General features: G+C 36.6%; 1 protein-coding gene across 4 annotated transcripts in view; it reads left to right on the forward strand.

The window, feature by feature from the left end:
• Window positions 1-22,420, forward strand: part of ZFR (zinc finger RNA binding protein) — an 84,923-nt gene extending 62,503 nt beyond the window's left edge. For all 4 annotated transcript variants that reach the window (XR_013966912.1, XR_013966913.1, XM_080805054.1 and 1 more), the window contains 3 exons: window positions 15,892-16,003; window positions 16,115-16,212; window positions 20,889-22,420. Coding sequence is in view for 2 of the 4 variants with exons in the window: in XM_080805054.1 (XP_080661180.1) it covers window positions 15,892-16,003; window positions 16,115-16,212; window positions 20,889-21,068 (390 nt within the window). In the remaining 2 variants the exon portion in view is untranslated. The remainder of the gene's footprint in view (window positions 1-15,891; window positions 16,004-16,114; window positions 16,213-20,888) is intronic.
• The last annotated feature ends 2,943 nt before the right edge of the window (window positions 22,421-25,363 follow it).

Here is a 25,363-nt window from a genome sequence, read left to right on the forward strand (position 1 = left end):
TTTGGTTGTTTGCAGTGTTTTGCCATTAAATCTTCATTATACTGTTGTCAAGCTTTTGTATTATAATTCATGTAATAAATTGCTAGGGCTAGAATTCCAGGGTCAAAGAACATGTGCCAATTATTTTTGAGAAAGTTGGATCATAAAAAACATCCAGAAACTGGTGGATTGATCATTTCCTTCACACCCTCACTAACTCTGGGATATCATCACACTTCTTAACAATATAATAAATATAAAATGGTCTTGTTTTTTATTTACATTTTTTTATTTGAGTGATTGCTGGCATTTAGAATTATTTTTCTCTTAACCAGCAGTTCTTTGTTACTCAACATTATCTTACTTATATTAAATCTTTTTATAAGAAATTAGGCCTTATCTGTAACAAAAATGATGTTTTTCAGCTTTTCAGCTATATTACCATTTTTGTTATATCAGAATTTTTAATTTTTGTAAATTCTAATCCGTTAATCTTTGACGACCTCTGTGTTTTATATTCTACTTATAAAAATCCTCTTGTATTTTAGATTATAAATTAGTTCACATGCTTTCTTCTAAAGCTTTTTTTCCCCATCAAATTGCATTTTCTACAAGTGCATATATATTTTTTTTAATACATAACAAAAGCTTTGATAAGGATATATTTCAATTTATAACAGGGGTTGTTTCTGAGGAGTAGGAGAAAGGGATGATTATAATAGAGATCTGTAACGTTTAATTTTTACCAGGACAAAATGTATATACATTACTTGTATAATTAAAAATAATTTTAAATTTAAGAAAATTTTTAAATCATAAATGGATTTAGCTAAATGTTTTTTTAGACCAATTGCCAATTATTCCAGTACCACTTAATAATTTATTTAACAATGATACCTTCCAACCCCCCAGTTTGAAATACCACCATTATTATAAACCTGTGGTTCTCAATCAGGGGCGGTTTTGTCCACCAGGAGACATTTGGCAATGTCTGGAGATATTTTTGGTTATCAAAACTGGTTATTGATAGCACCGAGGTTGAAAAACCCTGTCCTAGACCAAAGTTTCTTTTTTGTGGGCCCATTTCTGCAGTTTTCTGATTCCTTAGTCTGTTTTCTTCTGTAGTACTGAACTCTTAACGATTGAAGCTTCAGAGATTTAAATTTCTGATTGTCCTCATCGTCACATTCTTCCCTCTCTGTTCTTTGCCCACTTTTAAACACCATCTTGCTCAGAAGAATTTTTTTTGGCTTTTCTTATGTATTTGTTTTTCGAAAGGAACTTGACTACAACTTTGTTCAGTTTCTCCGAAGTTCTTGTGATGTTTCCTTAAGTAGTACTCTAGCATTGAATTAATAGATGTTGGGGAAATTATCATCACCTCTATACTGACTCTTCTTACCCTAGAGTATGCGATGTCAGGTTTACCGAAGTTAATTTTACATACCTGCTTAGATTTGAATATGTTCTGTGCATGTTAAGTTTTGGTTTTGTTTGTTTGTACCTAGGTATTTTATCTTTTAGAGTCTTTTTCCCCCTTCACATCTATTTTCTGGTTATTGTTTGTGTATATAAAAACTGTTAACTTTGGATATTAATTTTGCAACCCCTATCACCTGACTGCATTCCTTTATTTGTAATAATTTTTTTCATGTGATTCTCTTGGGTTTTCTAATCTTAGAATCATACCTAAATGATATTTTGTCATCTTTATTTTTTCTAATTTAACTGATACTTCTAGAATAAATAGGAAATAAAAGAAAATACACGCATGCTATGTTCCTAATTATAAAGAAAATGCTTCTAAGGTGACTAGTGTACTAAGCATGATGGTTAGCCTTTTATTTGAGATACTTCTTTATCAGGTTAGAATTATCAGTCCTTTCCTGGTTTGCTTAGTAATTCTGAATCAGGAATAGAGGGACACCTGACTGGCTCAGTCGTAGAGCATGTGACTCTTGATCTCAGGGTCGTGAGTTCAAGCCTTAAATTGGGTGTGGAGCTTACATTTTTTTAGCAAAATTTGTTAAGGTTAAAAAAAAGGAATGGAAATGGAACTTTATCAGATAATCTTTCAAGGTTTATTTACCTGAATGTATAGTTTTTTTCCTTTCAACCTGTTCAGTATTGTTCATTATACAAATAGATTTCCTCATACTGAGCTAATTTTGCACTCCAAGTGTGACTCTCATATATGAAAATGATATTAATGAACTATTAAGTTTACTGATAACTTGGTTAGGAATTTTCTTGGTGACACAAAAGAAAATTTTATAGTTTTATTTTTGTCCTCTTTCAGATTTAGAATCACTGGTGCACTAGCTCTCTAAAAACAATTTGAAAGTTTTTGTTCTTTATCCAAATTCTGAAACACTTTTAGAGGATCAAACTACTGTCATTTGATGACATTATTTCCCAATCTATATTAATAAAGGGGGTAACATTTTCTCAGTTTTTTCTGTTGGAGTTAGTCTAATTTTTATCTCTCCTATTTAATTTTGGCAACTTCTGTTATCCTAGGAAAATTGACCAGTTCAGCTATTCACTTTTTTTTTTTTTTTAAGATTTATTTATTTATTTATTTATTTGACAGAGATCACAAGTAGGCAGAGAGAGAGGAGGAAGCAGGCTCCCTGCCAAGCAGAGAGCCCGATGAGGGGCTCGATCCCAGGACCCTGAGATCATGACCCGAGCCAAAGACAGAGGCTTTAACCCACTGAGCCACCCAGGCGCCCCGAGCTATTCACATTTTTATATGATAGAATTTTGTTGTTGGGGGTCTTGGGATTTTTGTTTTTGTTTTTTGCTTTTTTTGTTGTTTTTCTTTTTAGGTTTTTGGGCAGAGGTAAGATTTATTTATTTATTTTAGAGAGAGACTGCATATGAGCCAGAGGAGGGGCAGAGGGAGAGAGAATTTCAAACAGACTCCTCCTGCCATGCCACCCCAATGTGGAGCTTGATCCCACAATCCTGAGATGACCTGAACCAAAATCAAGAGCCTAGAGGCTTAACCAACTGAGCAGCCCAGGTTGCCCCTCTCACAGTTTTTTAAGTACTTGGAGCATCTTCATTATTATTTTGTTTGTTTTTAATTCTTAGCTTGGTTGATTAGACTAGACAGCAGTAGTAGTTGCTATATAGGAGCAAAATGACAGATGGGTGTTTCATTATTTGTAATGTGGTCAGAATTCACTAAATTCTTAGTGGGGTTTTTTTTTTTAAGATTTTATTTATTTATTTGATAGAGACACAGCAAGAGAGGGAACACATCAGGGGGAATGGGAGAGGGAGAAGCAGGCTTCCCGCCAAGCATGGAACTCAATGTAGGGCTCGATCCCAGGACCCTGGGACCATGACCTGAGATAAAGGCAGACGCTTAACGACTGAGCCACCCAGGCGCCCCAGTTCTTAGTATATTTTAATATAAAAATCTGTTCAGTATTATCTCACTTCAAATTTTTTAATGTATAAAAATATATGCGCTGTAGGGGTGCCTGGGTGGCTCAGTGGGTTAAGCCTCTGCCTTCAGCTCAGGTCATGATCTCAAGGTCCTGGGATCAAGCCCCACATCGGGCTCTCTGCTCAGCAGGGAGCCTGCTTCCCCTTCTATCTCTACATGCCTCTCTGCCTACTAGTGATCTCTGTCAAATACATAAATTAAAAATCTTAAAAAATAAATATATGCACTACACATCATCATTCTGCTTTCTGCTTCCTTCAACTTCAGTTCCCTACACCTGTGTCCTTGAGGCTATTTCTATTGTATTAAGTCCAAGATACAATACTTAAGAGACTGGACTCTCAAGCGATTCTTTTTAGGCTGCTATTGGAGTCTAGAGGTTCATCACTATAGATGGCCCTGCCCTACAACTTTATTTTTCCTCTTTATCAGAGGGAGATGTGAACTTCAGACACCCCTTTGAGGGGGCAGAGCTTTATGAATTGAGTGGAGAAGGGAGAAAAAGGTGTAGAAGGAATTAGAAGAGCATAGGCCATCGCAGGGTAATGATAGGAGAGTCAAAGAGGGCAAATGAAGCTGGTGGTTATTCTTTGAAATCATGTACATAAAATAAAGTACACTGGTTTTTTGGTTGTTTGAAACACATGAGAATGTCAGTATTTTGACATTTAAAAATGTTCCTAGTATTGTCGTCTTTAGGCAGTGGCTTACTTTTCATATTATTTTTTCCTTTCCCCAGAGAATTAGCTCCTTGGATTTATCTGCCAGATCTACCATTATCCTATTTAATCCTAATTTCATCTCTAATCTTCTGTTTTCCTTGTTTATTTTATTCTTTTACAAACTTCTTGAGTTGGATACTTGTTTCATTCGCTCTTTATTTTAATTCCAGTATCGTTAACATGCAATGTAATATTAGTTTCAGGTATATAATATAGTGATCTAACAGTTCCATACATCCCCCAGTACTCATCAAGACAAGTACACTCTTGATTTGGTTTTTTTGTAGGATTGATTTATTTATTTTGGGTTTTTTTGTTTGTTTTTAAAGATTTTATTTATTTATTTGAGAAAGAGAGAGAGATCACAAGGAGGCAGAGCAGCACACAGAGAGAGGGGAGGAAGCAGACTCCCCACTGAGCAGAGAGCCGGACACGGGGCTCGATCCCAGGACCCCGAGATCATGACCTGAGCTGGAGGCAGAGGCTTAACCCACTGAGCCACCCAGGCACCCTTATTTATTTATTTTGGAGAGAGAGTGCACACGCACAGGGCTGAGGGGTGTTGAGAGAGAGAGAATCAGAAGTAGACTCCCTGCTGAGCACAGAGCCCAATGCAGGGCTATATCCCATGAACTGAGATCATGACCTGAGCTAAAATCCTGAGTGAGACACTTAACTGACTGAGGCACCCAGACACCTCCTTGAGGGAAGATCCTAATTCTGTGTGATTGAAGGCAGGCTGCTTTTGTTTCTGTAAATAATTTCTAGTTTTTGTAGCATTGTAATCTAATAAATACATCATATTTACAATTTTTGGAATTTAAAGTTTCACTTTATACTCTAGTATGTACAGTTTTTTGGGTTTTTTTTAAGATTTTATTTATTTATTTGACAGACAGAGATTACAAGTAGAGAGGCAGGCAGAGAGAGAGAGGGAAGCAGGCTCCCCGCTGAGCAGAGAGCCCGATGCGGGGCTCGATCCCAGGACCCTGGGATCATGACCCGAGCCGAAGGCAGAGGCCTTAACCCACTGAGCCACCCAGGCGCCCCTGTACAGTTTTTATGATCTTTGGGCATTTTCCCCCCCATGGGCACCAAAGAGGTGTTCTCAATAAGGTGTAACACAGAGCATACACCTCTTAGTTCAGCTTAATCATTTTGTTCATATCTTCTGTATTTTTTCCTTACTTATTTTTTTGTCGACTTCATCCATCCATGGATTGATGAAAGTGAATTAAAATCTGTTTCTATTATGTTTCCATTTTGGTTCTATTTCCTGTAGTTTATGCTTTATTGTTTTGTTGCGGGGATAATTTTGGACATAAACAATACAGTTATGTCATTATTGTGAATTTGAACCTTTGCCATTATAAAGGGTCCCTTGTTTAACTCTTTCTGTCATGAGTTAATAAGCCTTGTCCATTGATTAACATTGAAACTCTAGCTTTCTTGTCATGAGTATTCGTCTGGTATGAGTATATTTATGTTTCCTTTGTTTTCTTCTGTGCTTTACCTTAATTTTTATTCTTTCCTTTTCTTGTTCTTTTTGTTATGTGAATGTTTTTTCTTAGTGACAATTAGTTGTTGCTCTTCTAGTTTTATATGATGTTCTCATTCATCTATTAACAGTTTTATATAGTATCTGTCAACTTTCACCCATAAAAGCTGAGAAATATTTCACTTATATCCCCCCCATCCTTCTTTAGGTTTCTTGTTACGTAATCTTTCATTTGTTCCATTAATTTTTTAAATGTATTTAAACCTTCTTGATTAATTTACCTTAAAATTTGTTAATTCCACTTGGAAAATAGACATTTACACACTTGGGCTTTTTAAACTTTAAAAGTGTAAAAATAACTGCATTTACCTTCTGTATTCATATTCTCTGATTGTTTAATGTTCTGTATTTAAATGGTTCAGTGCAAACCACTGGGTCTTATACTGGGGCTTTTCCTTTTCATTTCCTGATTGCATTTTATCATCAACTAGTTTTTATTGTTAGGTCACAGCTTTTCCCCCTCCCCATTTTTAGTTTCACTTCACTACCTTCCAGCACTGGGTATTGGTTAAGTCTAAGTTCAGCCTAGTTTTTTTGGCCCTGACTTTTTTTTACAGGCTGTTGAAAGAATTCTTTCTTTATCTTTGCATATCATTAACTTTAGCCAAATTATGTCTTGGAATCTGTTTTTCAATATCAGCATTTTATTGAAATCTTTGTCCTTTTGTCCTGCAGATCTGCTTTTTTCTTTCCGTTAGGGGAGAAAACCATCCTCCATTATGTCTGATTAATAGCATTCTCTGTTGTAGGGGCCCCATTATCCTTATGTTGGATTGCTTTTGTCCTGCATATCTGTTATCTTTGTAATTGTTTTATTTTTTAAAGATTTGTTAATTTATTTGAGAGAGAGCACCTGTGCATGGTGGGGGAGAGGGAAAGAGTCTTAAGCAGTCTTCCATGAGTGTGAGCCCAACATTGGACTTTATCTAACCACCCTGAGAGTGCGACCTGAGCCAAAACCAAGAGTTGGCCACTTAACTGACTGTCACCGTGACGTCCCTGTAATTGTTTTAAATCTTATTTTGTCTTGTGTCTCCTGTGATTATCTCTTTGGCAGTAACTTGGTTTTCAGCTATGTCCTAGTCTTTGCTATTTATAATTCATTTATTCTCTAATAATGTTATTTTATATTGCAGTGTGCCTTATTAGTTCTGTAATCTTCCTTTTCATCTCAACTTTTAGTTTTTAATTTTACTGGTTTTTTGCTCATCAAGTTCTCTTATAACTCAGACTACTAGCAGATTGATTTTATCTTTATTAGCTTAAACTAAGACCCTTCCAGAACAGGTTTTTTATTTTATCTTTTTAACAGGCATTATTTTTTTAAAGCAGTTTTTGCATCTTCTACTCTCACACATGCACACCCTCCCCATCAGCATTTCTCCCTAGAGAGGTGCATTTGTTATAAGCAGTGAGCATAGATCACACATCATTATCATTCAGAGTCCGTAGAGAATAGACTTTTCATCTCTATTTTTCGTGGTGTGTTCCACCCAAATATAGAGATATCATGCCTGGTTTGGTTTTGTTTTTTTCATCTCATTAGTTTTCAGTTCCATTACAAAATCATCTTTCTGTGCTCCAGACAAGAATTGTCTTTGAACCTTTCCATGCCTTTTTAAATAGCTCTCCTTTTTCTTCCTCTGTGAGCTCTGCTTTGAGGATTAAACAAAAGATGTATGGATTTGCTGCATGCAGCCTATTGCAGACATAGGTGGTGCTCTCTACTACGGCTTGATTGAATGTGCTCAGCTACTCTGTGAGGTAGATTCCATTGGCACACCTTCATGCTTTGGTTTTCAAACCCAGGGTGGGTACCCATAACCTTCGCCTATACAGAATCTGCGCTCTCTCTCTTTTTCTCTTTTCCCTATTCACCATCCCTTTTTAGGAACAACTTCCATTTCCCTGAGCCAACAGAGTGTTTTGAGTATGTGAAGTCACTTTGGGACACTTCTGTTGAGAGTTACAGCCATCCTCAATAATACCTTTTCCCTACCACTTTCTTCTTTGGCAGATCTTAATCTTACTTACCTTTCTTATACCTACATATTAGCCAACTGTCTGTTTAGACATGATTAGATGTGTATAATTAGGATTCTTTTATTCTTCTCTTCCTCCTTTCTGCAAGAGTCTTCAGGATGGTGAATTCTATTTTCCTCTCTCTGATAAGGAAGGGGGGAGTAGAAGGGGTTTTTACATTTGGGAAAATTTATTTTTCTGCATCTGCCTTCAGTATGACTTATTTATCTACTTCTCTTAGTTGGGCAGTTATTAGTGAATTTTTTTTATTTTTTTCACTCAGCTGCCAACCCTACCCCCGTCTTCCCTCTAGATAACCGAGTTGTGAGCTCCATGGAGAGAGTTACCCAGGGCACCAATTCCTTGGAAAGATTCTTTCACTGACCTTTTCCTCTGTTTTTGGTTGAAACTGTTACATTTTTGCTTGGATGTGTTGTAACATATTTATTGTGTGTTTGGGCAAGAGATTCTGAAATTAGGCTTTATACTGTCTCCTTAAGCAAAAATAACTTTTGTTTTTTTAAAGACTTTATTTGAGAGAGCAAGCAAAAGAACACAGGGTTGGGTTGGGGGGACAGCGAGAGGCGGACTCCCCACTGAGCAGGGAGCCTGATGTAGGGCACCATCTCAGGACTTCCGGATCATGACCTGAGCCAAAGGCAGACACTTAACCAGCTGAGCCACCCAAGTGCCCCAAAAGTAATTTTCTTGATTTTCATAAAAGAAATGTGAGATTCTTATGAGCTTTATTATTTTCAGTTTTATTTAGCATTCAGTTTACTTTGAGTAAAGAAGTAACAGTGCCTACTTTTAGGCTTTCCTTCACTACTGCAGTGAGTACTGAAAATGGTACTCTACCCTCAAATTAGTTCTTTTGTCCTGAACCCATGGTAATGAAGTAAAGAAAATACAGGTAGAATTCTTGTCAAATTGGTCTGACATCAGAATTATGACATAGTATCTAAACCTCCTTTGGAATGGTATATGTGCTATAATTTATAAAAGGCATATACTTAATTTTTTAATGTTTATTATATGTTTTGTTTCTGAACAGTGTAGATTAGGTTGAGGAATATTTTACAAAAAAGGATGATTTGTAACAATGGATAAGCCTCCAAAACATTACATTAAGTGAAGAAAGCCAGACACAAAAGGTCACATTATATTATTGCATTTATGTGAAATATCCATAAAATTCATACAGACAGAATGCAAATTGGTGGGTTGCCAGAGACTTGAGGGAAAGAGGGAATGGAAGAAACTACTTACTGGGTTAAGGGGTTTTATTCTGGGATTATGGCATTGTTTTGAACTAGATAAGAGGTGGTCATTGTACAACATGGTGAATGTACTGAATACCACTGAATTACTCACTTTAAAGTACTTAATTTTATATTATGTGAATTTTACCTTGTTTTTTTAAAAAAGAACAGTCTGTCAAATGTAAAAAGACAGTTTTCAAAGAAGAGGCTGAGAGAACCATCATAATTCTACTTTTTGCTCAAATAGCTGTTGAAATATGTGATTCAGTATTTCTTTGTATGTATTTCAAGGGATTTTGTGTTTTGTGTGTGTGTGTGTGTGTGTGTTTAAGAACATAAGTAATTTAGATTTTACTGGTGATAGCTTGTAGTAAGAGAGTTCCTGGCTGTCACTCCACCCCGTCCACCCTGCCCCCCTCACCCCATAGTAATCTCTTTACCCAACGCGGGGTTGGAACTCAAGACTCTTTATTCGAGTTCTGGAGTCTCAAGACTCAGGAGTCGCCTGCTGTACTGACTGGGCCAGCCAGGCGCCCCCTGTCTGTCACTTTTAGAACCAGTGAAGATCTTTTAAATGATAGGAAACTGACTTTTGTGGCAAAGAACTACTTAAAGGTATATGCACTACTGAATCCCCGAAAGCTGTAAAAGTCTTTTTCCTATAAGACATGACAGTTTTTACCAAGAATTGTTGAGTATGAAATAAGGCGCTATACATAAATATAATACAAAAATAGAACATCCTACACATGGACTTAGGAATGGAAGTCTGTCATGCATGTATCAGTATTAGCCTACATCAGCTGGAATGTAGAAATGGTTTTTGTGTATACAGTTGCTTATTGTACTGGTATTCATAAAATTCTATTTATTAATATGAGCATCTTCATCTGTAAAATAGGAATAATAGTCAAATCTATCCCCAAAAAGTGATTGTGATGATTTAAATTGGTTAATGCTTAGTATATAATAAGCTCTCAGTAAATATTAGCTATAATGAAGGAGATAATTACTATTCTCTTTATTATTTAACCAGATTTTCTCATGTTAGATATCTTTTGTGGTTTCATTTTTTTTTAAAGATTTAATTGATTGGAGAGAAAGAGAGCATGCGAGCAGGCAGCAGTGGGGAGAGAAAAAGAAGCAGCAGATTCCCCACTGAGCCAGGAGCCTGACGCAGGGCTCAGTCCCAGGACCCTGATCATGACCCTAGCCAAAGGCAAATGCTTAACGGACTAAGCCATCCAGGCGCCCCTTTTTGTGCTTTCGTTAAGTATAATACCCCTATTGTAAATTTTTGAATTTGTCAGTTATACGCTAAAAAAGGTTTTACCTGTTTACACTGCCACCAAATGAAAGTATTTGTGTTACCACAATTTTATAAGGTGTATTTTTAGGCAGTAGAGCGCCTGGCTGGCTCAGTCAATGGAGCATGTGACTCTTGATCTCAAGTAGTGAGTTGGAGCCCCACGTTGGGTATAGAGATTACTTGAAAATAAAATCTTTAAAAAAAAAAGGAACTAATATGCAAGGAAACTAGTTATCAGTCTGGATCCACCCATTGATACGGGATATTTATTAAAATATAATTGTGGGTTTTTAAAAAACAAAAATATATTTTAAATCAGACCTGGGTTTGAATCCCAGCCTAATTTTTATGTTTTAGCTGTATAACGTTGGACGGCCTGTTTAAGTTGTTTCCCCCACCACCCCCACTTTTAAAATTAGGGTATAATAGTATCTAGTTATGAGAATTAAATGAAATCACACATATAAAGTGCTTAGCATGTTGCTTGCCACATAGTAAGCATTATTACGGAAAAATAGGCTTCACTGAGTGGTAGGGTAGGGAAGGCACAAATAATTTTTCTTTTTTTTTTTTTCTTTACAAATACACCGAAAAATCATGCAGTCCTGCTGGCATTGAATGAAATCCTGGACTACAAGTCTACATATGCTTTTGCATCTGGTTCTGTGATAGCAGAACCTTTCAATTTTGCCTTTATTGTTTACTGTTACCCCGCATGATCTTCAAAATAGAGATACATACCATCTTTTCTCCTGTATGACTTTCATTATTGAGTTACCACTGTTCCATGTACCTTCTTTCTGAGCTTTGGTTTGTCTTTCTTCATTGTCACCGTCTCACCCATGCTAGCAGCAGAAAGTCTGTTCAGTCATCCCTTGGTCCCCTTCATAGGGATACACAGATTTTTGGTTCCCGTGTTATCAGCACAGTTGATCATGGCTCCTACCAGAAGACCCAGGGAAAGCTGGAATTTCACACCAGAGGACCCACCATATTCTCACTTCAACATTTTGAATGCCAGAGAGGGATTTTGAGTGGTTTTGAAAGCAAATACTACAATCATAGATTTCAAATAATTTAATATGGAGAGCTTTTCTCTCTAAATAACTTAAGCAACCAAGATCCTTTATGGTACAGTCTAAATACTATTTCTTTGATTCAATAGTATGTATCTTTGATGTTGTCCTTTTACTTTGCATACATTTCAGAGCTTATAAACCATATGTATTCTGCTTTTGCAGTTGTTTACTTCATAGCAGAAGGCACATAGTGGACTTAGTTTTACTGTGCGTGTTGATGTATTGACTTTTGGTTTTCCATAAGTTATTTCTTTCTTGGGTTTTAGTTTCTACCCTTACGTGTAAGTATAAATCATAAATTCTTATTTTTTGGAGTGCCTGTGTGGATCAGAAGGGAGCCTGCTTCTCCCTCTCCTGCTGCGCCCGCTACTTGTGCTCTCTTGCTCTCTCTGTCAAATAAAAAAAAATCTTTAAAAAAAAAAAAGTAAAAATAAGTTCTCATTTCTTAAGATCAATTAGTAAGCAGATTTTGTTAAAGTTTTGAATTACTTGGAACACATCCTGTATCTTGACATACCAAGATTATAGCTGATTATTTAATACTTATTTTTCTCTTAACATTCTCTGAAAGTACTTAATAAAAAGTTTGAGATACAGTTGACCCCTGAACAATGCAGGGGTTAGGACACCAATCCCCACACAGGTCAAAATTCATGTCTAACTTTTGAGTCCCCAAAAAGTTAACTACTCACAGCCTGCTCTTCACTGGAAACCTTACCAATAACACAGTTATTACATTTTTTGTGTTGTATGCATTAAATCCTGTAATCTTTTTTTTTTCCTCAGAGACGGAGAGGGTTGGGCAGAGGGAGAAAGAGAATCCTAAGCAGGCTCCACACCTAGTACAGAGCCCAACATTGGGCTTGATTTCACAACCCTGAGATCATGACCTGAACCGAAATCAAGTCAGATGCTTAAACAGCTGAGTTGCCCAGGTGCCCCTATATCCTGTATTCTTATAGTAATACCTTTTTCTTAAATTCTTTTGCTGTTTCAAGGCTCTTTGGTTCATCTGTCTTTTCAAATTGTCACAGATATCCAAAAATTTTTCTGATACATTTATTGAAGAAAAAAAAAAATCCACATGTAGGTAGACCCATACAGGTCAAACCCATGTTATTCGGGGTCAACTATATTTACGAAAGTTGCATATTTTGTGACTCAATTTTGTAATTTAAGCATAGCATCAATAATTTTTATAATTACTACCTTTAATTTCTCTTACAAGCAGGATTATTTTCAAAAGTATTTTGTTTTCGGGGCTCCTGGGTGGCTCACTGGGTAAAGCCTCTGCCTTCAGCTCAGGTCATGGTCACAGGGTCCTGGGATCAAGCCCCGCATCGGGCTCTCTGCTCAGCAGGGAGCCTGCTTTCTCCCCTCTCTCTGCCTGCCTCTCTGCCTACTTGTGATCTCTCTCTCTCTGTCAAATAAATAAATAAAATCTTAAAAAAAAAAAAGTATTTTGTTTTCTAAGCATTTTATTATTCAGTATTTTCTATATGTTGGCCACTTATGCTAGGCACAGGAGCTCAAAATAAATGACATTGGTCTATCCTTAAGGATTTCATAGTTTATTAGATATCTTAAAATAATACTTGGTTTGTTTAAAAAGTGAGAGAAATTTCATAATACATTTCATAATACATTCATAGAATTAACAAGTAAGTAACTGAAGCTGATATCTTAAGATACTAAAAATTTTTAATGAAAATCCTTTTTGACCTGTACCCTGAAACAAATAATACATTATATGTTAATAAAAATAAATAAAATTCTTTTTTTTTTTAATTCTTTTTTTTAAAAAGTCTTGACCATCTCCCTATTTTTTTTTTAAAGATTTTATTTATTTATTTAACAGAGATCACAAGTAGGCAGAGAGGCAGGCAGAGAGAGAGGGGGAAGCAAGCTCCCTGCGGAGCCTGGGCTCCATCCCAGGACCCTGAGATCATGACCTGAGCCGAAGGCAGAAGCTTTAACCCACTGAGCCACCCAAGCGCCCCTCCCTGTATTTTTCTAATGAATAAACTGAACTAAATTTTTTCATTGTGATTTACATTTTTTTCTTTTTTGGTTTTTTTTTTTGTCTTTTTTGGTTTTCTTTTTTGTTTTCAGTCCCATGCTGCTCGGCTATCATTTTTTGTAGCTGTTAATGTATACTGTCTGTTTAAATTTCCATCTCTCTTATAATTTATTTCTAATTTGTTTGGAATTGCAGTCTCCACATGTCCAAACTTTTTAGAGTTATTCCTATTTAAAAGATCTGCGAGATGACCTTAGGTGAATAGGTGGATATGGTTTTTACCTCAGGTTACATCCATAAGCTTCTTAGGTACACAACTAAAAATAGGTTCTCACGGGATGCCTGGGTGGCTCAGTTGGTTAAGCAACTGCCTTCGGCTCAGGTCATGATCCCAGGGTCCAGGGATCGAGGCCTGCATGGGCTCCCTGCTCAGCGGGGAGCCTGCTTCTCCCTTTCCCTCTACTGCTCTGCCTGCTTCTGCTCTCTCGCTCTCTCTGTCAAATAAAGAAAATCTTTAAAAATAATAATAATAAAAATAGGTTCTCACTAAGGTATTTTCAGCTTCATTATCTTTTTAAGGATTTCACTGTAGTTCCAGTCTATTCACTTTCTTTGAATGTTATATTGGTGGTCATATTTAAAATTTCAGTAAAGGCTATGATATGAGTGAACCTTAAACATTATGCTGAGTGAAGGAAGCCAAATCCAAAAAGCCACATTTTATATAGTTCCATTTGTAAAAATGTCCAGAATGGGCAAATCTGTAGACAGAGAAAGTGGTTTGCCAGGATTTGGAGGAAAAGAAGGGTGGGGAAGGATTGCTACGAGTATGGAGTTTCCTTGGGGGTGGTGAAAAATATTCAGGAATTAGCGAGTATGGTTGAACAGCTTTGTAAGTATACTAAAAACCACTGAATTGTACACTTAAAAAGAATGGTTCTTATGTGAATTATATCTCAAGTTTTAAAATCTAAATGAAAGCAGATTTTTCTAAGAACATTCAGAACACTTCATGTCTCCTTTCTAAGTCTGTATTTCCACTTTTCTCTTTTTCACTTTTCTCTGGTTTAAATTTTGAGTCTCGTGTAATTTATAGCAAAAGCATAAGTTATATTTTCTTTAAAGATAATAGAAGTTCATTTGTGCATTAAGTGAAAATTTAGATAACATACATTGTTTATAAAGAAAGAACAAGTCTTCATTACTTGGGATGTTAACCTGCTCTAACTGTAGGGGGTTTTTTTATTGTTGTTCTATTTTGTTTTGGTTTTTTGAAGATTTTATCTATTCACTTGAAAGAACGAGAGAGAGAGAGAACACATGAGTGTGGAGAAGGGCAGAGAGAGAGAAGCAGACTCCCTGCTGAGCAGGGAGCCCAGTGCAGGGCTCAATCCCAGGACCCTGAGATCATGCCCTGAAGCGAATCCTTAACTTAATCATGCCCTAAGCAGGTGCTTAACTTAACTGAGCCACCCATGCACCCCTAACTGTAGGTTTAAAGAACAAACATGTGAGCCCTAAATACGTAAAGAATTTTTAAGGAGTGAGGTGCCTGGGTGGCTCAGTCAGTTGGGTGTCTGCCTTTGGCTTGGGTTGTAATCCCTGGTTCCTGAGATCAAGGCTGGAGTCAGGCTCCATGCTCAGCAGGGAGTCTGCTTCTCTCCCTCTGCCCCTCTCCCCACTCATGTGTGCTCTCTCTCAAATAAATAAAATATTTGGGGTAAAAAAGAATGTTAAGGACTGCCATTTCATAGGAAAGACCAGCAGTAATTAAAACTAGAAACCAAAAAACCCTATTAATCTATTTTACATTTTTCTTCATTAAGCATAAATTACAGTATTTTTTAAAAATGTAAGTTACATATTGCCTCAAGAGTTTTGTATTCATTGCTTGTTTTATTTCATTTTGATGTTTTTTTTTTTAAAGATTTTATTTATTTTATTTGACAGAGAGATCACAAGTAGGCAGAGAAGCTGGCAGAGAGAAGGGGGAAGCAGGCTCCCTGCTGAGCAGAGAGCCCGATGCGCTCGATCCCAGGACTCTGAGATCATGACCTGAGCCGAAGGCAGAGGCTTAACCCACTGAGCCACCCAGGCGCCCCTCATTTTGATGGTTTTTATGTGATTCATATTCTGGTTTCATGATCTGTTCTGTGTAACGTTTTCAGTCTTTTAAAATTTTTAATGACCACTTCATAAGTAATTTGTCATTCTGGTGTTTGAAAATGAGTGATTCCTTTGGGGGTGCCTGGGTGAGTGTCATTATGCGTCTGCCTTCAGCTCAGATCATGATCCCAGGGTCCTGGGATCAAGCCCCACATTGTACTCCCTGTGGGAAGCCTGCTTCTCCCTCTCCCACTCCCCCTGCTTATGTTCCTGTTCTTGTTCTCTCTCAGATAAATAAAAATCTTATAAAAAATGAGTGATTCCTTTGGTCTATAAGCTGTTAAACACATTTTTTTTTATGTTTTTATTTTTAGGCTATGGAGTTACTAGTAGAAAAAGCAATCAGTAGCGCTTCTAGTCCTCAGAGCCCTGGAGATGCACTAAGAAGAGTTTTTGAGTGCATTTCTTCAGGCATTATTCTTAAAGGTAAGTTTTGCTTTGTTCTTAATGTTTGGGTGTTGGCAACTGAATAAGAACTCTTTCTTTTACAAATGGATAATGCTAATGCCTTTTTCTCCATATATTGATTGCTTGTAGGTAGTCCTGGACTTCTGGATCCTTGTGAGAAGGATCCATTTGATACCTTGGCAACAATGACTGACCAGCAGCGTGAAGACATCACATCCAGCGCACAGGTACCAGTGTGTTCTTAATCCCAAAGCTTTGTTGTTGGGTCACTGCCCTTAAAGTTTTGGTTTTTATAATTGTCCTTCAAAAGAAGTCACTGTATAATATTTATTTCTCTTTTTCTTTAGTAAGTAAACCCTAGGAGGGCATATAATTTAATTAGTTTTCACTAACATAATCTTAAATTGTATTTAACTATAGTATGTATGTCTGAAGTAAACGTATTATATAAAAATACAGCTGTATTTCCAGTATCGTCTTAAATGTGGGAATTAGGTTATATGTCTTGATCAGTCTGGGAACTGTGTATGTACTCTGGTTTTAAGAAGCGATATGCTGTGTGGTTTGTGGTGATTATTATTAAAATTTATACGTCTGTCTTGCTACTGGAAAGGCTGTCTAATGTAGTTCATTCAAAGTGTGTGTTCAGGGCGTCTGGGTGGCTCAGTCAGTTTAGTGTCGGACTGGTGATTTCAGCTCAGGTCACGATCTCGTGGGTTGTGGGATCCAGCCCTTTGTCAGGCTCCACACACAGCAGGGAGTCTGCTTGAGTTTCTCTCCCTCTGTCCCCCCTCCACACACCTGTGTGAGAGCTTGTGCGTGTGTTCTCCCTCTCAGATAAATAAAATATTTTGAGGGGAAAAGAGTGTGGGCTCTAGAGTCAAGACTCCCTGAGTTTGAATACCACCTGTGCTGTCTCACCTGTAAAACAGGGATAAATATAGTATCCTCTCTCAAGCAGGATTATTGGGGGGATTAAATGAGTTAATGTGTTCAACTGTATTAACAGTATCTGGTGTATAAAAGGATCTTAACAAATGTTGGCTATTATCATCGTTATCAATTGATAATTTTATTGGAAAAAGATTTATGGAAAAGAAAAGAAAAAACGAATGAATGAAAAAAGTCAATCTAAAACTACTATAACTTTTGTTTTTTTTTATTCCAAAACTGTACTAAGGGGAGAAAAGGCAACTAGCAATGAACTAGTAATAATTGACTCTTAAGACGTTTAGGTACTGGACTTAAGTTCTTGATTTGTTATCTCTTCTGGCAACGATAATTTGGAATTTGGAAGATTTCAAGATTAAAGTAAATTGCTATGTCATATTAAGATTAATTTATTAGACAAGTTTTGTTTGTATTTCTTTGGGTTTAATTTTTGGGGATGGAGATAGTTACTCTAAGTGGCTTTTTTTCTTCCTTGGTGCTTAAAGGAGGAATTATTTGTAAATTCTAAGGGAAAAGAAATTTAGGGTTAGGAGCAGGGCATTCAAAAACTAAAAGAATTCACATTCGAAAGGCATTTTTTTTTAACGTCACTTTGAAGAAAGTGGTCTGGCTTTAGGTGGGAGTGACAGATGTCCTTGTTAAAAGTGAAGGAGTTAATTGCACTGTTCCATTTATGTAATATTCATGAAATAACAGAGATGGAGAACAGTAGTGGTTCCTAAGAGTTAGGGATGGGGGTGGGTGTAGGGATTGTTAATGGTGACTATAAAGGGAGTCTCTGGTGATGGTACAGTTAATATCTTGATTGTGATGTAGCTGTTCAAAGCTACACATACGACAAAATTGCATTAAAGCTAAAGACACACAGGAGTGCATATATAACCTGTAAAATCCGAATAAGCTCTATGAATTACAAATTGTACCCATGTTGATTTGAGTTTATTTCTTGGTGACCTATAGCACCCATGTTAATAATTTTCTTCTTCCTTTGTCTCTGTCTAGGTCTACCCCCCTCTCCCCAATAATGCTTATCTTTATTTTTGTGTATTTCTGTAGTCTTATTCTTTTTTTTTTTTTTTTTAAGATTTTTTTTGTTTATTTACTTGACAGACAGAGATCACAAGTAGGCAGAGAGGCAGACAGAGAGAGAGGGGGAAGCAGGCTCCCTGCTAAGCAGAGAGCCCGATGCGGGGCTCGATCCCAGGACCCCGGGATCATGACCTGAGCCGAAGGCAGAGGCTTTAACCCACTGAGCCACCCAGGCGCCCCTCTGTAGTCTTATTCTTCAGTAATCTTTACAAGTTGCTTCTTCAAGATACAGCCTTGGTCATTTATTCAGATCCCTTCCCATAGGTATTCACCCTCCCCCCTCAAAAAGTAATTGTAAGGTAAACCTCAAATCTTCTTTGATGTTATTTTAAAATTCCAAGATATCTTTGAGAATTATTCCAGTATCAGTCCTCAAATTTTGTTTGCTGCTAAATAATTGCCAATTGTGTGGCAGAATTTTCCCTTGTTAAAGTTAGAAATACATACAGAATAAGAGGTTATAGGATGCTCACTCTAGCCTTAGATGCTTAGTTTTACTTACTGGAGTATTCTTTCATTTAGAAACTTCTAGTATTCAAATAGGCTGATGTTTAGCAGCAATATCCCTGTGGTAGAAATGTGTTAGTATTCATTATTACATATCAGGTATCTTTGGGTATTTTCCATGAATACAGAAGAAAGCGTTATTCTGTTTATCTTTTCTAAATCTCTCAATAAAGAATTAGTATCCTATTAACTATAAATATTCCTAGTTCTCACTTCAGAAGGTTATCAGCCTTATAGCTTAAATGAGTAGAGAAGCACCCACTACTGGCAAAAATCCAGAATTACAGACTAAATAGAATGCTATATCAAGTCCTTAACAGATGATTTGGAGACTTTCAGGATTTCAAAAGCCAACATATGAGGCAAAGTCCTAAGGAATCAGAATCGTATAATTGGGTAAAGTTCTAGAATAATAAATTCTCATACAGATAATTATAACAAACAACTAAATCTCAGCTGAAGAAAATAATCAGGTATTAAAAATAGTCTCAGGGCACCCAGGTGCGTCAGTCAGTTAAGTGTCCAACTCTTGATTTCCTCTCAGGTCCTGACTTCCTGGTCATGGGATCAATCCTCATGTTGGGCTCAGCAATGGGCATGGAGTCTGCTTAAGATGTGCTCTCTCCCTCACCCTCTGCCCGCCCACAATCCCTCTCCTCCCATGTACACACTCTCTCTCTGAAAAACAAGTGTGTTGGAGGTGGGGAGCCTGGCTCAGTTGGTTAAGCCCTTGCCTTCAGCCCAGGTCATGATCCTGGGGTCCTAGGACTGAGCCCTGTATCAGGCTCCTGATAGCCTGGTTCTATATATTTTTATATATTTATATATATATATATGTGTGTGTGTGTGTGTGTGTGTGTGTGTGTGTGTGTGTGTGTGTGTATCCATATACACACACACATACACACACCCGCTTGTGCTCTCTCTCGCTGTTTCTCTCTCAAATAAATAAAATCCTTTCTTTAAAAAATAGTCTAAATAGCAGCCACTTTGTTAAGTGAAAGAAGCCAAGCCAGATGTTATATGAAATATCCACAGCATGCAAATCTTGTAGAAACGGAAAAGTAGATTAGTAGTTACCATGACCTAAGGGTGGATGGCTTCAGGAATGAATAACATTGGGTCATGGGGTTGTGGGGGTGAAAGTGTGAAAATGTTCTGTAATTAGAGAGTGGTTATGGTTGAATAAGTATACTAAAATACACTGAATTGTACCCTTTAAAAGGGAGACTCTTCGGGTATGTTAATTAGATCTCAAAAAATAATCTAAACATTTACATTGAAGGTTATAACCATATAGTGAAATTTGCCATATAATCAAATGGCTTCATCTCCTTGAATCAATTTAAGAGGTATATATTCCCAGAAATTTGATGAATGTCTTACGAAATCTTGTGACATTGATGCCTAACATATTTCTGCATGTACGTAACCATTTAGTGAAGATTTTGATTTTAGTTCATGAAGTAACAAGTTGAAGAAATGTGACCCTTTTTTGTAAACCTGGGAAAGTGTGTGTGCATGTGTGTATATGTGCAGCCTATACACATGGGCATCCACAGAAAAAATGGGAAAATACATGGGTAGAAGCCAAAGAGGGATTTCCTCAATGAGATTTACATTCCTTTTGCTGTGTATTGTTTCAGTTTCAAGGTTTTTTTTTAAATGACATAATACTGAATTTTTGTAGACTTGTTTCTTAAGTCTTTTTTTGTTTTCTTTTTTTTTTTTTTTTGAGAGAATGCAAGTGCATGCAAGTAGGGCAGGGAGGGGTCAAGGGAGCAGGGGAGAGAATCTTAAGCAGGTTCCATGTCCAGCGTGGAGCTGACTTGGGACATGATCTCATGATTCTGAGATCATGACCTGAGGCAAAACCAAGAGACCCTTAACTGACTGAGCCACCCAGGCACCTCTTAGCTTATGTTTTAAAAACCAAAACAGGGGGCACCTGGGTGGCTCAGTGGGTTAAAGCCTCTGCCTTCGGCTCGGGTCATGTGTCCCAGGGTTCTAGGATTGAGCCCCACATTGGGCTCTCTGCTCAGCAGGGAGCCTGCTTCTCTTCCTCTCTCTCTGCCGGCCTCCCTGCCTACCTGTGATCTCTGTCTGTCAAATAAATAAATAAAATCTTTTAAAAAATAAATAAATAAAATAAAAATTAAAAAAAAAAAACGACATGGGTACAGAAAAGCCTGAAAATATAAACACTAGAACATACAGAGCATTTAGGTTGTGAAACTGAATATTATTCAAGGTGTTTAATTAAATATGCTTTTTTATATTATATGGAGATAGAAGTCTAGTTAATAATATTTTCGTTTTTAAAATTAACTCGGAATTCTGGCTCTTTTTGTTGCAGTTTGCATTGAGACTCCTTGCATTCCGCCAGATACACAAAGTTCTAGGCATGGATCCATTACCCCAAATGAGCCAACGTTTTAACATCCACAACAACAGGAAACGAAGAAGGGATAGCGATGGAGTTGATGGATTTGAAGCTGAGGGGAAAAAAGACAAAAAAGATTATGATAACTTTTAAAAAGTTCCTGTAAATCTGCAGTGTTAAAAACAACAGGTGCCCATTTGTTGGTTGTTTTTCATTCATAATAATGTCTACTTTGAAAAATTTATCAAGAATTTAAAGAATTTCATGGAAGAACCAAGTTTTTCTGTGACATTAATATCTTAATGTACAGTGTTAGGTATTATATGAATGGAAAGACACCCAAAAAAAAAAAAATTGTGCCCCAACTAGGGGAAAAACAATGCTTCATATGTTTTCCCCATTATTTTGGTTTTATTTACTGGTTGCCCTAGCACCCCCTATTTTTGTGTCTTTTATTAACTAGTCTTATTAAATCTTTACTGTATTTAATGCAGTATTTGTGCTTCAGTTGCTATGTGTATTTTGATATTTTTATTTAGGAGTTTTGTTTGCTCTTTGACACTAGTTGTTACTTTGTGTTATAGGCGATATCCTTTACCCCTTCTTAATATTTTACAGCAGTACGTTTTTTTGTAACGTGGAACTGCAGAATTTTTTCCTTTTGTTTTGTTATTCTGTATGTGATGGATTACAACACAAAAAGTTATCCTGCCATTTAAGTACTCAGAACTGAATGTTTCTGCAGATCTTGTGGCATTTGTCTCTAGTGTGATATATAAAGGTGTAATTAAGACAGATTTCTGTTAATCTAATCAAGTTTGCTGTTAGTTGTGCATTAGCAGTATAAAAGCTAATATATACTATATGGTCTTGCAACAGTTTTAAAGCCTCTGCATAATTGATAATAAAAATGCATGACATTTTTGTTTTTAATAGACTTTTAAAATTATAATTTTAGGTTTGACACATAGATCTTTGTACAGTTGACTTTTTGACATAGCAAGGCCAAAAATAACTTTCTGAATATTTTTTTCTTCTGCATAAGTGGAAAGGGCATTTTTCATATATAAGTGGGCTAACCAATATTTTCAAAAGAACTTTATCATTGTGCAACTAACAACAGTAACTAGCCCTTAATTATGATGACAGTTCCTTATTGGTGTGTGTGAGATTACTCTAGCAAACTATTACAGTATAACACAGTTGAATGATTCCTCCCCTGTGCCCTCATGCCCCATCACCCAGGTAATTTACAGTTCTCTTAACAGGTTGATAAAGTATTACTGATAAAAAATTAAGGTTATCTAAGGAAAAAAAAAAAAACCCAGAAAATTATTTGGTGTGGCCATCTTACATGCTTATGTGTCCTACAAAAAGCTAAATATTCTAGCAGTGGTGTAATGAGAAGTTACATCTTACTGTTGATGTATGTATGCTCTGGTACACAGATGTCATTTTGTTGTCACAGCACTACAGTGAAATACACAAATAAAAACTTAAATTCACATAATGACTTAAATGTATATTATGTTAGAGTTGACTCAAACTACTTTTGCTTTGAAATGACTGGTGCTTTGAAATGACCATATTCAGGTTTATTTGGGTACTTATATCTTGTTATTCCTGACAACTACTTGTTGCCTGAGCCCATAATTTCCAGAAAAAATTATAATTCAATAGTATATTGACTCAGTGTCTTTCTGGAGTTAGAATCTTTCCCTGGACCCTTACTAGACCAGGAAACTACAGGAGACAACCACTGGAGAACTAGAAAAGGAGACATAGGCTTTTCTCCCAAGCTTGTCACATACTATCTGTGTAACACAGACAAGTCTTTTTCACCCCTACCCCTAGTTTTGTGTTTCTTAAATATTTCTGGGTCTCATTTTACTCTTTCGAATAATTAGTTTTGAATAATAAGGTTTTTGAATGATTGAATATTTGAATAACTAGTTTTGCCCAGTAAAATTTTGGAATGTTGTTTCTCACTGTTCTCTTAGGGAAGGCAAGAACTTCACATCAAACCGCAGTCACATGCTAGGTCATTTCACATGTTTTCCCATCTTAAACAAGAAGTGACAGTGCTGTATTTCATATTTTCAGATGAGAAAATTGAACCCCAAAGTGGTTAACTGACAAGATCACAAATAACTTATGTGACTGGATTGAAATTGAGTCAGGTTTCAAAATTCATGCTCAGCACTTTTCCAGGCTGCTGCCTTCAGCTTGCAGTTATGTTCTAAACATGTTTTCAGCCTGTTATAAAATTTTGATTTGTTTTGGGTGTCTTCATCCAGATAAACAGTTGGTACCATTTAAATTTTTTATGAAAATAATTGTTTCAGTACCAAGTTTTTGCATGACTTAATTTCCATTGTTGTGGCTAGAACCACATTAACCATCTTGTATGAAATAACTTAGATTCGTTACTATCTTCTGCTTTGACATTTTTTTAAAAGATTATTTTAGAAAGAGAGAGCAAGCAGTGGGGAGGGGCTTAAGGAGAGGGAGAGAGAATCTCCAGCAGATGGCACTCAGTGTGGAGCCTGATTTAGGGCTCGCTCAATCCCACAATCCTGAGACCACAATCTGAGCCAAACCAAAAGTCGCTTAGTGGACTGCACCACCAAGGAACCCCATATCGATAATTCTTAAAACTATAAACTCTAGTGAAAGATGTATTGGGAGGAGCGTGCATGGGTGGCTCAGTCAGTTAGGGGTCTGCCTTCGAAGGCCTGGGATAGAGCCCTGGGTTGGGCTCCCTGCTCAGTTTCTTCCTTTGCTCCTCCGCCTGTTTGTGTGCTCGGGCACGCATGTGCTCACTCTCTCTCTCTCATAAAAAAGTCTTTTTAAAAGAAAAAAGTACTGGGCATCATCCTAATACATTCTTGAACCAGTTGTTTTGGCAACTAATTATTGGTTATTCTCTGCATCTCAGGCTGGCTTTCCCTGTTGTTATGTTAGAGTAATTTAATGATAAAACAAATTGATTACTTTCATCCGTAATTATACAGTGCACTCCAAATTAGTATTTTTTTTCCTTCACCACTATTCTTACTCTGTTTCTTAGAATAAGTTAGAATTAAAAATGCAGAATTTGCACAAACAGCACAGAAAAGATCTAATTTTTTTTAAGATCTCTGATTTTTTTTAAGTCAGTATTTTAAATAATTTTTTCCTGCTTCTTAAAAAATTTTTTTGTCTTGCATGGTCATGCTATTATGTTGTCAATGTATGTTATGAATTGAAGTTATAAACAGCTGCTTCAATGGACCCACTACTTTTTATACTGAATTTGACAGCTATCTAATTTTTGAAGATTTTCCCAATAAAGGGCAAGCTTTATAGTATCCTAGAAAGATAATATTCATAACATTGGTCTCAAATTTGGCTGTTCAATGAGACTTATCTGGGAAACATAAAAATTTATATTTTTAAGCCCTAATTCCAAAACTTGAGGAGGGCCAGAATAAGCCTAAGAATATTGTTTGAGTAGATGGTTCATACACATGTTTAAAATGTAAAAGATGTAAAGAAATATATGGCATAAAATGTCTTCTGCCTCATAAGTTGCCCCTTCCCAGAGGGAGTCAATATTAATCCATTGTATGTCCTTCTACACATGGTCTGTGCAGATGGTGTGAATATGTGCACCCTTTTGCTCTTCTATAAATGGCTGCATACTATGTATATTCTGTGGCTGCCTTTCTTTCCTTTAATATCTTGGGAGTCCTGGAGATTGTTCCATACCGGTATACATAGGGAAATTACCTTTTTTTAAATTTTTTTATTTTTGAAGATTTTATTAGAGTGGGCGTGTAAGCGGGGGAAGGGGACAGAGGGAGAGGGAGAGAGAATTTCTAGCAGACTCCACTGAGCATGGAGCCCAACTTGGGGCTTGAAATCACAACCCAGAGATTTTGACCTGAGCCAAAACAGTCTAGACACTTCACTGAGCCACCCAGGTGCCTCAGGAAATTTGTCTTAACAAGCATTATTGGATCATTCCAAATTAGGTTTTTTTTCTTTCAAGATAGGTGGTTCTGGTGCGAGTGGTACATTGATCATGTTTGAAGAAAAAAAACATGCTTTATAGCAGTGACCATCATGTACTCCTAAGTCCAAAAACTACTATTTTTATGTATATATATATTTTTAAGGAAGCTCTACACCCAGCATGGGGCTTGAACTTATGACCCTGAGATCAAGAGTCGCATTCTCTACTGGCTGAGCCAGCCAGGCACCCTACAAAACTATATTTTAAATTTAGTATCAAAGGTATTTTATTATCAGCCATACTGTGTATATATATATAGCAATAGGCTAATTGGGATATTTAGCAAATCATAATACCCCATTCTCTAAGCAATTTTACTGATCAGCTGTAGTCTAGGTAATTTTAGTCTCTATCTTGTTTAGTGTGATAATATTAGATGGAAAATAAAATG

This window comes from Martes martes (assembly GCF_963455335.1).
Source record: "Martes martes genome assembly, chromosome: 5".
Lineage (NCBI taxonomy): Eukaryota > Metazoa > Chordata > Mammalia > Carnivora > Mustelidae > Martes > Martes martes.